This window comes from Apostichopus japonicus, chromosome 22, assembly GCF_037975245.1.
Source record: "Apostichopus japonicus isolate 1M-3 chromosome 22, ASM3797524v1, whole genome shotgun sequence".
NCBI lineage: Eukaryota > Metazoa > Echinodermata > Holothuroidea > Aspidochirotida > Stichopodidae > Apostichopus > Apostichopus japonicus.
In genome coordinates this window covers 3118386-3133987 of record NC_092582.1, presented here as the reverse complement: position 1 = coordinate 3133987, position 15602 = coordinate 3118386, and the positions used below count along the sequence as shown (strand labels likewise).

Here is a 15602-nt window from a genome sequence, read left to right as displayed (position 1 = left end):
GCTGACACCCTAACCAAATAGGCTATGTACACTAATTGTATGTCTAGAGGTTCGAAACCGGTAAGGAAGGTCGCAATTCCACTGTAGGCGTTTGTCACCTGTATCGAACAATGCTAGTTCTGTTGTTGGTGACACACACACACACATCTATATATATATATATATATATATATATAAATATATATATATATATGTGTGTGTATGTGTGTATACATTGTTTGTATGCGGGGGTGCGTGCGTGTACAGTAAGTACAGGTGGCTTGTGTGTACGCGTGTTTGTATGCGTGTATGCATGTAAGTATGTATGTATGTGTGTGTGTATGTATGTTTGTATGGGTGTATGCATCCATGTATACCACAGAGATAGATGATTGGGTTCCACATTTTAGAGGGAAATACAGGTGACCTTTAATAAATTTGACTATTCTATGAAAAATAAAAAATAAATAAATTAACATTTGAGAGGTTAGCTCTTTTTTTTTTGTATTTGCTGTTTTGCATCAAGAAATTAGACTCTGTAGGCGAGTCAACTTTTTGTTTCGGTTGGATGTGTCTTTGTATGTAAGTGATGTGGCTAAGTAATTCCCTCCTGTTGGTGCAATCTTTGGTTGGAGGAAGTTACACCTCATAGAAGACAATGCCGAAAGTAATAGCATTCATTATTTTCATTGCATTTAATTAAGCAGTAGCATCCGATAGGGAATCATGGCCACATTTGTTTTTTAATTGCGAGGTTTGTGTAGGACATATACTGAGTAAATAGTAATATTGTCAAAGTGATTTAAGTATCTTGGTCAGTGAACAAATTATGATCATTATTATTATTGTCATCATCATGATATTTTTTATTATTATTATTATTATTTTTATGATTTTTCCTGTCCTGCAATATATACTTACAGATATCTTTACACACTGTGTGATCCCTATATACAAATCTGATAGCCAACAAAGAATATTGCAAATTCCATATATATAGATCTATGTGTACCATGGCAACAGTGTTCAGATAATAAGAGGGCGCTATATAATACAATATTGTACACAACAAAATATTTCTGCTTAAAACACAAAGACATGAACTGATGGAAAAATTAACAAAGAATTTATACAAATTTGCTGTCATTTCGTTGACACAAATTCCCCGACCATTAATGGTTCATAAATATTTGAATAAAAATACAGCTATATTGGGCGTGATAGTTTTGAAATAAAAAGGAACTTGCATTATCATATGTTTAAATAACTGAGGTTCATGTGTGACTTGGCCATAAATTAACCAAAATGAGGCGGTAATGTGATATAGTGCCCTACAAGTTGTCCATTTGCTCCCCTCCCATCACCCTGCCCCTACCTCTGGCCCTAATATCACCCATCATCCAACTGTTGTCTCTATTACTGTTGTCCTTCATCAGAGACTGAAGCTGCTGTTGTCGACTCTAGAAGAGGCCAGTAATCATGTTGAACTCTCTGAGGAGAATTTCCAGCTATGGGTAAGTGGTCAGCCTGGATCGAGTTTCTTTCCAGAAATGCTATTCTCTGATTTCAGTCTTTAAAAGAAGATGGATGTCTCCCGGTCAGAAGAGAGTGCCATGAAGCTAGGAGGAGAGTGAGGATATAAAAAGGAGATGTTACCTTTCTTTTCCCTCTACCGAGTTGAGACTCAATATCTTGTCTGATTATCACCCAATAGCTCACTTTTTTGCCCTGGCAAACCTAGTCTACCCAGTATTAAGCTATGACATGCTAGGGGACAGGGAAAATACATCCTGCTGTTATTAGTATTATCATAGTAAGAGATAACAGGAAGCAGAATGGGTGACTATTAATGTTTGGATGAACAAAATATAAGGCAAGAAGATTTTGTAACTTGTCTGTTTATCCCTCAGTTTTTTGTGGGGGGGGGGGGGGTTGGGGGGCAAAAACCTCAAGATGGCAACAGCTCTGTTGGAAGAAGAAGAGAAAGAGTTTGCTAAATCATTACGCAACTACAAAATAACAGGAGGTATGTTTAATCTCTCCAATTATTGACCTATATACAATCCTCTTACAAACTGCCTCTTTACCATTCTCTTACAAACCATATACAATCCTCTTGCAAAATATCAAATATCTGAATGAGGTTCTCAACAGAAATGTATTCACCAGGTGGTCTCCAAGCAACCAGCTATTTTAAGTAAGCATTTTTATAATAAAAAAAATTTGCTGGTTGGTCTAGAAAATGTCCCCAATTTCCGATATTTTTCATATCTTTTATCCTTTCTCCTTTTCTCAAATGCTCACTTTATTACAACTGTATCACATGGTCTGATGCATATATTAAGTTGTGTAAAAGTAAGTTGGCCTGACGTTTCGATCCTAGCAGGATCTTCTTCAAAGGTTAAATGAGAAGTAACAGTAACAGAAGGGACAAAAACACGCACAGAATACAGACAGGTTAATGAGCATGGTGAACACAAAGAGATGGATGTAAGGGGATTATTAGACAAGGGATGGAGAGAAGAAAGAAAGAAACCAACAGGGGAAGAGCAGAGGTAGGAGATAAACAGTGGAGGGACAAAGATGGGATTAAGGGAAGGGGGTAGAGAATAAACTGGAGACGGACAAAGACAGAAAGGTGTGGAGAATAAAGGGTGGAAGAGAGCTATGAGAAGAGGAGTGATGTGGGGGGGGGGGGAGCAAGGGGAGAAGGAGGGGGGACAGAAGAAAAGTTAGTCATGTCCTTCCTGAATGTTGAGCCCATGGGGTTGAATGGTGCGAAGGCGTTATATTAAGTTCACGCCGTTGTTAGTTTGCGTTGTTAGTTTGAACAACTTTTGCTGATATTGGCGCTATATAAATGTTTCAGATTGAATGATTGACTTATTGGTTCGACAGACTTGAGTGATTATTTCTATCCCACATCTTCACGAAAGCAACGTTTGGTTTCATTTGTAACATTAGTTCCTCTGCTGTTCGTTTGTAGATGGATGCACATGTCAACTGTGGTCAGATCGATGAAGCTGTTGCTATTGCAGAGAAGGCCACTACAAGCCACGTTAGATCAGCAGCCATGTGGGAAATGCATCTTCGTCTTGTGATGAGAAAGTTTTCACCAGATGAAGGTATGTCAAAGATTAAAAAAGTTTAATGGAAAATTAGTAAGTCTTAAGTTTTAGTTAGGCTCACAACAATAGGGATTTTCATTTGGAATGGAAATCAGTTATTATCGATCTATTTTTGTCATTAGAGACCTGGATTTGTTTGCATGGATCTTGAGCTACAGCTTCCATTTCTAGTCCCACCTATTTCACCTTCCCCATTTTTCCCCAGAGATGGCAAAATATGTCTTTTCTGTCGTACAGTGATAATTATTCAGTTATCGAATGCATACATCATGGCACTACAGTTTACAGTTTAATCCAGCAGTCCCCAAACTTTGGTATCTGCCACCTACAAGCTTCCATGAGCTATGACCCCCCCCATCAGACCCCTCCCCTCAGAATCAATGATAAGATTCCTCCTCTCAGAATCGATCATCAGACCCCTCCCCTCAGAATTGATTATCAGACCCCTCCCCTCAGAATCGGTGATCAGACCCCTCCCCTCAGAATCGATGATCAGACCCCTCCCCTCAGAATCGATGATCAGACCCCTCCCCTCAGAATCGATGATCAGACCCTCCCCTCAGAACCGATGATCAGACCCCTCCCGTCAGAATCGATGATCAGACCCCTCCCCTCAGAATCGATTCAGACTCCTCCTCTCAGAATTGATGATCAGACTCCTCCCCTCAGAATTGATGATCAGAATCGATGATCAGACCCCTCCCCTCAGAATCCATGATCAGACCCCTCCCCTCAGAATCCATGATCAGACCCCTCCCCCCAGAATCCATGATCAGACCCCTCCCCTCAGAATCCATGATCAGACCCCTCCCCCCAGAATCCATGATCAGACCCCTCCCCTCAGAATCCATGATCAGACCCCTCCCCTCAGAATCCATGATCAGACCCCTCCCCTCAGAATCCATGATCAGACCCCTCCCCTCAGAATCCATGATCAGACCCCTCCCCTCAGAATCCATGATCAGACCCCTCCCCTCAGAATCCATGATCAGACCCCTCCCCTCAGAATCCATGATCAGACCCCTCCCCTCAGAATCCATGATCAGAATCCATGATCAGACCCTCCCCTCAGAACCGATGATCAGACCCCTCCCCTCAGAATCGATGATCAGACCCCTCCCCTCAGAATCGATGATCAGACTCCTCCCCTCAGAATCGATGATCAGACCCCTCCCCTCAGAATCCATGATCAGACCCCTCCCCTCAGAATCCATGATCAGACCCTTCCCCCCAGAATCCATGATCAGACCCCTCCCCTCAGAATCCATGATCAGACCCCTCCCCTCAGAATCCATGATCAGACCCCTCCCCTCAGAATCCATGATCAGACCCCTCCCCTCAGAATCCATGATCAGACCCCTCCCCCCAGAATCGATGATCAAACCCCTCCCCTCAGAATCCATGATCAGACCCCTCCCCTCAGAATCCATGATCAGACCCCTCCCCTCAGAATCCATGATCAGACCCCTCCCCTCAGAATCCATGATCAGACCCCTCCCCTCAGTATCCATGATCATTTGACCCCTCCCCTCAGAATCCATGATCAGACCCCTCCCCTCAGATATGATCATCAGACCCCTCCCCTCAGAATCGATCATCAGACCCCTCCCCTCAGAAATGATCATCATACCCCCCCCAGAATCGATGATCAGACCCCTCCCCCCAGAATCGATGATCAGAATGCTTGAGGGCTAGCTTGTACTAAGGACGTGGACAAGCTCCAAAAGCTGGGACCCATCTAAAACAAAATTTGCAACCCACTTTTGGGTCCCTCTCCATATTGGTGTAACTTCAGCGACTGGTTCATGACACAATTAGATAGGTGTAGTGCCCTAACACAGTAATTAGGGGTGAACTTATTAAGGACTAACATAAGAAATTCAGATGAGTGCAATGCTACATAGTTCGCACATACTTAACGAGTTTCCCAGATCTATCAAAACTTCAAATGTGTATATCTAAGAAACGAAAAGAGGTTTCGAAAAATTTAATTTTGAATGAAATTATCATACACAACAAATGTACGGAATATGAGGCAAATTGGTTAGGTGTTCGTGGTACTTGAAAGGGATGTTTGGGAGTTTTTGTTTGTAACACAAAATTGTAAAGAAAACACCTTAAGAAAAAAGAAACCTGATCTTTTGGTGGTTTTCTCCCTTTCTGACCATGATAAATTAATAATAACCCGTTCGAGTCACTCCAAGATTAATTTGTATGTCGTCCAGTTACAGAGTTGTTGACAATTGACAATTCATAATCATGGACATTAAATATGAATGTTAGAGACTGACTTCGGTCAGCTTGCGGCTTTGATAAGCCAATGATGGCTTCTTCGCGAGTTCCTGCTTGCAGGAGGATCTAAAATACATACATAATCAGTTTTCATATTTTCCTTCCACAGCCGACTCTGCAGGTGCTGCTGACCAAATATGTAACTTGTTTGATCAGGCTGTTTCCAATGTCAAGTCCAAGGTAAGATGTGTTTATGGCTATAAACGCTAGAGAATGATAACCTGGGTAACGGCTGAATAATACTGAAAGTCTAATGAAATCAATCCTGAGAGCACTGCGTGCTCTTTGGGAAATGATAACCTCAAAACAAAAAAAACTGACATACTGTGTTCAAGGGAAGAAAAAAGTTTAATTTATTCGATTAAAATTCAAGTGGGGGTATTAAAGATTGCAAACTATAATGTGGGTATTGTAAGTGCACTAACAATCACTTTTTCAGTGTTAGCTAATTTGAGTTATTTCTTACAACACATACATTTAGGCAATGTAACATACCTGTAAAATGTATGGCTCCTACCCACCCTCACCTCCATTTCAGCAAAACATCTTGATATGGAGAATGTGGAAAAAGCATGATAAAGTTGGGAAAAGTAGTTACCTAGAAAATCATGGTAGGTTTTAGTGAATATACAAAGTACTACAGACACCTAACCAGTTTGCCCTCAACAAAGGCTGTAAAAAGCAAAGTGAAAACACAACAGAAAATTAGGCAGTCAGTCCCAGTACATCATCAATGTGCATAATTAGCTAATGTTTATTCATAAATAAAACTAGAATTGAGTAAAACACTTGTAAAATAGTCAATCTTTGATGGAATTTAATGGGAGTTGCAGCGATTTCCATGATTGCTAATGCCTATTAGATTAAGTAGGAAAATGTTGTTCATTGGGTGTACGTAGACCTTCAAGTGTTCATATTTTGTGTACCCGTATTGAAGGCTTTGAATTCTGCAGGGCTGCTGCCCCTGTGTACAAAGACTCCTATACAAGTTTGAATTTTGTGTAGTAATTTGCCTATATTGCATAAACATTTTGCCATGAAAGCAATACCTCTGAGTTTGTCTCACACACACATTCCTTTTGCAAAGATAGTAAAAGAAAAAAGCACCAAAAGGATACAAAAATAACAATACGAGAGGAAAAAATGAAAGATAATGTAGTAAAAATCATTTCTCAATTTTTGCGGGTATATTGTGATATTTCTTTGATGATTGCCATCAAGGTATTCAATAACACATTGAAACATACAGCTATTGGTTTTAAGATTAGATTTGATTCAGTAAGCTTCAAATTTTTGTGTAAGTAGAATTTTTTAATGAATTTTTAAGGTTATCATGCAGCTAATCTTTAGAGCAAGAGTAAACAGCCAAAACATGAACAGCACCCATCTGTTATCAATGCAGTGTTGGGCATATTTTCAATTTTTTTTTTTGCACACTAAAATGATTGTTACTCGCAACTTTATTGTTACTAACCACTTTAAGCTGTTAGAATGTTCGTGGAGGTAATATCCCACTACTTACATGTACCAATATAAAATTATTTTCCAAATTCGAGTGAGAGAGGAATAAATTACCAGTCTTTCATTTTACAGCACGCTCTTAGCATATGGAACGTCGGGCTTGACTGGTGCTTACTTTACGATAGGGATAGAGTGGAAGTCATATTCGAGGTAAACATTACATTTTTATTTAAAAAAATAAATAAAAAAAGACTGGATTATTAATAAATTGTTATAACGGAAAAGATAACAATGACGGCTCATTTTAGAGGTGAAGTTGGGATTTATTTCGGTAATAGCCTGTTCAAACATACGCCATATTTGGAGACGCTGTTTGACCTCCTGACCCCAAGCAGGGTAGTACACCAGTAATATGTGCAATATAAAGATACTATGAATACAACAAGAAGAGAACAGTACAGATTACTACATAAATGGTAAATGATGACTAGATTTTCATCCAAGTAAAACAGTGATTGTACCTTGTCTGTTCTCATCAAACTAATTACTGTTGCAGGGTGCACAGTCTCATCAGCACCATAGTAGATTTATTTGCTTCGAGCAGTTCTTGAAGGCAGTACAAGAGCAAAAGAAACATGGATGATTTTAAAATGGCAGACTAAGTTACGGAATAGATAAACAATAACAATAATATTAACGCTTAAGCGACCACAAATGTGGGAGAAGCCCGCAAGGGTGGCTTCCAATTCAACATTTAGACTCAAATTTGGAATCTTTTCAAGTTAACAAGTCATTTCAGATGGGAAAACTGTAGAATGCTCTTGGATGTCAAACCCACCTTTACTATGCCCCGGCCGGGTATCGAACCCAGAGCCTCCCGATTGCTGTGCCTCATTGCTTCAATGCCACCGCCTTTATCCACCCGGCCACAGCACTGGCCCACAGCTGAATCAGCATCAAGGAGGAATCAATATCAAGCAATAGAAAGTTTCTATCCAGACTTGAAGTACCCATTGTGTTAAGCTGGACAGCACAACAGACTATAGCCTTTGCAGCCTGGCTGTTAGTAAAAAAATTAAAAGTAAAAAAATTGCGTTTGCTTTGTTAATTGTTTTGTTAATTGTTTCAACCTCTGTCTCTCTCTATCTCTCACTGTTACAGGCTGCCTGTAAGGAACATCGTAATGTGGCCATCCCATTCAAGGAGTGTTATTTAGAATTTGTTGCTATCAACAGAGGCCTAAAGAAAATGAGAAAGGTTTATAGAAAGTAAGTGCAGCAGTTTGATTATGACTTGTGATTATTGGCTATTTGGTAAGGCTGTAAATCAAGTCAAAAGTGTGAAATGTCGCAGATCTAGAATCAGTTTGTCTTTACATTGTGGAAGAAAGTGCTGGTTGGGAGTGGGGGTGGGGGATGTGGATGGGGGATGTGGATGGGCTGAAGGGAGTTATGATTAAGTTCCCACTCCTACATGTGTCTGTTATAATGTGTTTTGGGTATGGGATTTATGGAGGAGTTTTTGGCCTTTTTGAGGCATAAATGAGATCGATTTGTGTCACATTTGACAGATATTTAACACATATCAACAAAATAGTGAGTTTATACTCCAGCAGAATTACCTGTCCTCGTTGTCAGAGTTACCTGTCCGCGTTGTCATAGTTACCTGTCCTCCTCAGCCTCTGTCAGCCTCTTGGATTTGTACTTGTACTCTGGAGATTTTGAATGTTAGTTTAGGAACTAGTGTAAAATAAAGAACTAGTGCTCGTCTTAAAGCCTTGTACTGGAACTCACACCAAGGGGAAGTCTACTTGTACTCATACCATTGCTGGTCTATTCATGCTATTAAGTCTGGTATCAACTCAGTCCAATGAGAATAATATGAAACAAAGAATCCTCTTTTGAAGAGAGAAAGAGTGTTTCCCCTTTCTAAAGCCATCTCCCCCCCCCTTAAAAAAACAAAATCGCATTTTTTATTTACTCAGTTGATGTCTAGGCTAACATAACTTAACATAACCATCTGGCACACGAAAGAAGAAAATTATTCTCAAAGCTTTAAAAAAAAACTATTCTGTGCAGAGAAATAATTTGTATGTCTCAAATCTAGATCATTGCTTAAAGCAGAAAAACTGTAGAACACTTGAAAACTTATTGAATTGATACTAATATATTTGAATTCCTCTCTGTTTGTTTTATATATATTTTACTAACTCTACTTAATTTCCTCCTCAGATTGAAGGTCGATAAGCCGGTCTCTGTTGAATTTTTCAAGAGGAAAATATTTTTGGAGAGGACCCAGGTAAAATATTAACACTTTGTGTTGTGGTCAAGTTCAAAACCCAGCAGACATGATTAAAAGATGTTCTGTTTTTCTTTATTTTTCAGTCTATTGATTTGACCTTGGATTGGATAGGGTTACTAGTTTGTCTAAAGGGGATGTGAAGTTAATAAAATACCAATACCTATGGTACATTCACATTATGGCTGCATCCAATTGTGGAATATAAAATTAGACGTAAATTATAATAAAGGAAAACAATACATCATTTATCAGTGTGCAACAGTATTAGGACAAACCTGTTTGCTCCAAGTTCACTTTTGGTACGAAAGTAGGCAACTTCAACTGTCAATATCTCAAAAACGGTACATAGGAATTGAATGCAAATTTCACTAGAATGCTAAGATAATGTTCCTCTTTAACATATCAAAAAATAACCTTTGACCTAGACTATTCTTTAAAGGTCAACTTCCTGTTTTTGTTTGCCTGTTACTTTATTGTTCAAGTTGTTTTGATTTTATTTGAAGTATTTACTCACAGAGTCTCATTTTTGAATGCTCTATGAAGAATTAACGTCAGTAACTTACCCGATTCATCTAGTTAGTTATTAAAACCAGCGGATTTTTACTTTTCAATAAATTTATAACCGTATTTTACTTCCATGCATGCCACATGTATTCAGTTTGTAAGTGTATTTAGATTATGGCACACAGATTGTCTTCATATTCAATACACTGATGGAGTTGTATGCAACAGAGTAGCTTAGCTCCATGCTTCCCAATCACAGCCGTGAAGCTTTTAAAGTCAATCAGGAGCTAGGGTAAAAACAACATAAAACAAGTGATTGGTAAACAAGGTTTCCGATAGAACCTGACCGTTAATTTCCTCCCTGCTTCATTGTGAATCGTTTCCCAATTTTTTGATGGATGTGTGTTGTTGTTGTTTACTAACTTTTAGTCCATGTGCAATTAATTGCATGTAGTTCAGTGACTGTCCAGCTAAATAAACCAATCACCAGGGAGTATTTGTTGTAAGGTTTTAAGCCTTGGGTCACAACTAGCCTGGGGTAATCACAACATGGGTTCAATGCCAAGAAAGGAGTATTAAGAAGCCAGCTGCCAATGTCTGATTCATTGATCCAGGAAAATACAAAAACTTAAAAACATGTTACGCTTGATGTGTAGTACAACTTCAGAAAGCATCGATGTATATATGTGCATTTTATTCTTGATATTACAAGAAAACTTTGGTTTGTGCCAAAACTAGACAATTAACAGACATCATATTACACAAGGAAGATTAATAGTAATGTGTGTTTTTCTCCTACTTTCTACAGCCTGAAGCAAACACCTCCAAGCTACGTGAGGCTTATGAAGATGCTCTTAGAGAGTATGGAAGTAACCAGCCAGGTATAGTACAATATAATATGTATTATGGTTAGCCTGTTGTAACCACCCAGGTGTAGTACAATAAAATATGTATTTTGGTTAACCTGTGAATAGCCTGTTGTAACCAGTCAGGTATAGTACAATAAAACATGTATTTTGGTTAGCCTGTTGTAACCGGCCAAGTATATATAGTACAGTATAACACGCATATTTGTTAGCCTGCCGTAACCAGCCAGGTATAGTACAATATAACATGTATGTTGGTTAGCCTATTATTACCGGCCAGGTACAGTACAATATAATATGTATTTTAGTTAGCCTGTTGTAACCGGCCAGGTATATATAGTACAGTATAACATATATATTTGTTAGCCTGTCGTAACCAGCCAGGTATAGTACAATATAACATTTTTTTTTATTAGCCTGTTGTAACCGTCCAGTTAAGTACAATATAAAATGTATTTGGTTAGCCTGTGTTAGCCAGTAGTAACCAGCCAGGTATTGTATTATATAGCACATATTTTTGTTAGCCTATGTTAGCCTGTTGTAACCAGCCAGGTATAGTACAGTATAACATGTATTTTGGTTAGCCTGTAGTAACCAGCCAGGTTATAACATGTATTTTTGTTAGCCTGTGTTAGATTGTTGTAACCAGCCTGGTATAGTACAGTATAACATGTATTTTGGTTAGCCTGTAGTAACCAGCCAGGTTATAACATGTATTTTTGTTAGCCTGTGTTAGATTGTTGTAACCAGCCTGGTATAGTACAGTATAACATGTATTTTGGTTAACTTGTTGTAACCAGCCTGGTATAGTACAGTATAACATGTATTTTGGTTAGCCTGTAGTAACCAGCCAGGTATAGCACAGTACAACATGTATTTTTGTTAGCCTGTGTTAGCCTGTAGTAACCAGCCAGGTAAAGTACAGTATAACATGTTGCAAGTTAAGCAATACAATGAAAATTAACATCATATAAACCCTGGCAGTGTTAATATAAAGTCAAAATTAAACATTCAAGAATTTCCCTGCTATTCTTTTTAAGATACTAAAATGAAGTAAATATTATAATTTTCAGCTAAGATTATGCGCCTTAAAACGATTAAAGGACACCAGATCGACATACCTCCATATATCTATCACATTTTAAGAGATATTCATCTGTTGTGTCTCAGTGTATCGCATATTTCCCCCCTGTGCTTTTAATTCGTAGAACATTTTGATTTGAAGTGATTATGCATAGATCTTTCAAGAACATTTTAACCAAGATGTGAGCCTTCAGCTGTTGATTCCCCTGTTGCACTCTTCTAAACAGTCTGTGTAGACCCGTTTGTTTAGATTAACAACAAACCGAATCCATGAATAACATTACAATGAGTGTTCTCTTGTGACATATGAGAGAGAACATCCCTCATTTTAATGAGTTGAAATGAAAAATAAATTACTTTATGGGCTTATTCTACAGATCTATGGTTGGAATACATCAATATGGAGTCCAGTCTCAAACAACTCTCTAGTTTACAGAATGTCAAACAGCTCCACTGGCGGGCAAAGGCAGCCTTGGAAGGCATCCACGTAGAAGAATTTATCAGCGGCTACACCCTGCTACAGCTATCGTTGTAGACAGCTACACCCTGCTACAGCTGAGCCGTGTTTCATCTCGTCACATGTTGACTTTTCTTTGAGACGTGTTTCATCCTGTCACATGTACTGTGTGACATGTCACACACCAGTAGTGCCTCTCATTGTTATTTCTAACCTCAGCTGAGCCTTGCACTAAAGTATCGACTGAAGTATCTTTCAACGGTCTACTGTGTCTGTTTCGCCTCGGTCGTTTCTCGCAGAGTAGACGAGTCGTGGTAAATTCCAACAGTAATATTCTAACAGAAGTAGGGAGAGAGAGAGACTTCCTTTTTATTACTATCACTTGTCAAATACGATTTCCGATTTGACATTTAATGTTCGGCCCATAGGTGGTATCGGTGATAGTCAAATGTCAGCTCATATTCATATTTCAGTTTCTTTAACTCTAGTGGGGTGTTCTTTTCATGAATGTGATTACTTTTCACAAACACTTTTGCAGACTGGAAACTGCTTGGAAGTGAACATTCTATGAGAGGTTCATGTATGTGACTACTTAGACATATATGCATTGAACATCAAAGTGACAAGTAATATGACGAAAATGATTTACATTATTATAGCAAAAGAGGGTGAAAATGGTTGACATTCACTTATCTTACTTTGCTTTTACAAGTATGAAACTTTTGCTTTTCTTATGATGATTTTTTTTTTCATACTTTCAGTTAAGTGAAAACTTGTTTGAGCAGATAAGTGTTTTCTTTAAATGTCCTCAGCTCTGCCAAATTTGTGTGTTTAACATATTCACGTCACTGAGCGATATGTTAATAATGTAGACCAAACAACAGTCAACGGCTGAAGCCAGGCTGAATAACAGCAATCATTTCTAAGATATTAGACTTCGGAGTACATTCTTGAGTTTGTGCTCAACACGTAAATATTCTAAATTATGTAAACTTTGTGTCTTGTGAGTACTTTGCGGAGACAAAAACAAAATTGGTATGGATTATAAAAGTTTGGGGTCGTAAGCTCACTGAGCTATGAGCACTTTGCTGAGACAAAGAATCTTCTTGATTTTATAACTTTTGTACCGTAAGGCCACAGGGTTATGAGTACTTTGCGGGGACACAAAATATTCTACATTATGTAAGCTTTGTGTCTTGTGAATACTATGTGGAGACAAAAAAATATTGGTATAGATTATAAAAGATTTGTGTTGTAAGCTCACTGAGTTATGAGCGCTTTGCTGAGACAAAGAATCTAGATTTTATAACTTTTGTACCGTAAGGCCACAGGGTTATGAGTACTTTGCGGGGACATCAAAATATTCTACATTATGTAAGCTTTGTGTCTTGTGAATACTATGTGGAGACAAAAAAATATTGGTATAGATTATAAAAGATTTGTGTTGTAAGCTCACTGACTTATGAGCGCTTTGCTGAGACAAAGAATCTAGATTTTATAACTTTTGTGCCATAAGGCCACAGGGTTATGAGTACTTTGTGGGGACATCAAAATGGTTCTAATTTATGTTAGTTATTACTTTAAGATTATTGATGATGCTACTAGTTCATCGTATTCTGGTTTCTGAAGATTTGACATGCCGAAATCTTGTTGTAATCGTGTAAATAAAGTTATAAATGTTATTCACTTTCAAGGATAAATATCTTAAAAAAAAATTCCATTTTGAATTCCTTGTCAAAGTTTTCATTTTTTTTTTTCTAAAAATGTAAAGATCTTTGAAATTTGACTTATGACCCGGAAGTATTTCAGGTTTGCTGCTGAAATTAAAAAGATGCTTTTTGTCTAGGAAGTAATTGCAGAGTTTTATGAAGAGGTCAATCTCCTCTTTGAACTTAAAGAATAGTCGCTTTTGTTTACAAATTTTTGAAGGATTTCTTTTGCAAGAATATGTATTACCTTTTTGCAAAAAAATTATATAAATTCTCGATTTTATAGTCATTATTGATTGAATGATTTAAACAGAAATAATTCCATTATGTTATTTGAATGTTATTTGAAAGTCTGCCTATGTATGTATGTATGTATGTATGTATGTATGTATGTATGTATTTTAGATCCTCCTGCAAGCAGGAACCTGCGAAGAAGCCATCATTGGCTTATAAAAGCCGCAAGCTGACTGAAGTCAGTCTCTTAGATTCATATTTAACATCTATGATTATGAATTGTCAACAACTCTGTAACTGGACGACATACATTAATCTTGGAGTGACTCAAACTCGGGACCTTATGATTGAAAGGCACCGGCGCTAACCACTGAGCTAACACTCCTGGCTAACACTCCTATGCCACATTGATATAGCTCACTTTTTTACATATCCAATTTTTTTGGAGGGTTTTCTTTGTTAAATAGAACCATAGAAACTATAAAAAAGGGAAACGAAGGTAAACAGTTGGGAAGGGAGTAATTTCAACAAGTCACTTGTTTATTTGTTTCTTTACTGCTTGTGGTGTTTGGCATGTTCAAATTAGTTTAAGAAAAGGAACAACTCAGTTTTGTAATTAATATGAAGCTTGCTTTGAAAGTTTAGATTGTATAAGGTCTTATAATCATTGTATGCATGTTGGATAATGCGGGGTGTTGTACCACGATTATACCACATAGATGATGTAATGTGCATAAGTGAGATGAAAATATCAACTATCCTACAATCAACTATCCTTTCAATTTAAGGGGATGAATATAGCCATTGAATATCTTTCGTCATTGGTTAGGTCAAGTTTGAAACTATTGTTTTTCATGTAAGTTGTTGCCAATGGAAACTGAATTGAACCATACTTTCCTAACAGATGACCTACTTATACCAGATAATGGATGATATATTAATGTTTCTTCACATTTTTTACATTTAATGACTCAAACGTTTCTTAACGTTGCTCCCTTTTCAGTGACATTTACTGGACAATGCATCAGTGCAGCTGAAATAAAATTTGATGAATTTTGAATATTTTATTTTGTTCTCTATTTTATTATTGAATGCAATTATTAGATCAGATTATCTCAAGAAGGGTGTATTGTACTCTACGGCATCATCTGTTATTATGTTTCATCTCTTATCTGTTTTCAGGGATATAGACAATCAGTAATGATGAAAATGTCTCTACTTTTCTCTAACCCTAGGATCAGGGGTGGGAAATTTGCATGAGTGCCATCTCAATCATTCGACCAACACCCCCCCCCCCCCGCCATATCCCCAGCCAGCATTCCTACACTTATTTTTTCCGAAGAGTGTAAGTGAGGAAATAATTCAGGTGCTTCCATGGAACCCTGCAGACAGCCTCACGGCTAATTCATCATCGCTATGTCTAGTTCATTGGTTGTTACAAGTATTATACCTGCTGTAAATAATGGTTTCAGATAAAAACTAATTCTACAAGAAGGGAGGTCCCATGTGCCTTCAAAGCAGAATTTCCACAGTCTTGACTTGGAGTTGGAATGTGTAGGCTTTTAATTTATTCATTAAGTCGATTAAA

The 15602-nt window shown here is 37.8% G+C and overlaps 1 protein-coding gene across 1 annotated transcript in view; it reads left to right on the top strand.

Moving 5' to 3' along the window:
- LOC139963728 (U3 small nucleolar RNA-associated protein 6 homolog) overlaps nucleotides 1–14780 on the top strand; it is a 70217-nt gene extending 55437 nt beyond the window's left edge. The window contains exons 13-20 of the mRNA XM_071964826.1: nucleotides 1416–1493; nucleotides 2966–3104; nucleotides 5509–5579; nucleotides 6993–7070; nucleotides 8022–8128; nucleotides 9092–9158; nucleotides 10474–10546; nucleotides 11992–14780. Of these exons, the coding sequence (XP_071820927.1) occupies nucleotides 1416–1493; nucleotides 2966–3104; nucleotides 5509–5579; nucleotides 6993–7070; nucleotides 8022–8128; nucleotides 9092–9158; nucleotides 10474–10546; nucleotides 11992–12149 (771 nt within the window). The 3' untranslated portion in view covers nucleotides 12150–14780. The remainder of the gene's footprint in view (nucleotides 1–1415; nucleotides 1494–2965; nucleotides 3105–5508; nucleotides 5580–6992; nucleotides 7071–8021; nucleotides 8129–9091; nucleotides 9159–10473; nucleotides 10547–11991) is intronic.
- The last annotated feature ends 822 nt before the right edge of the window (nucleotides 14781–15602 follow it).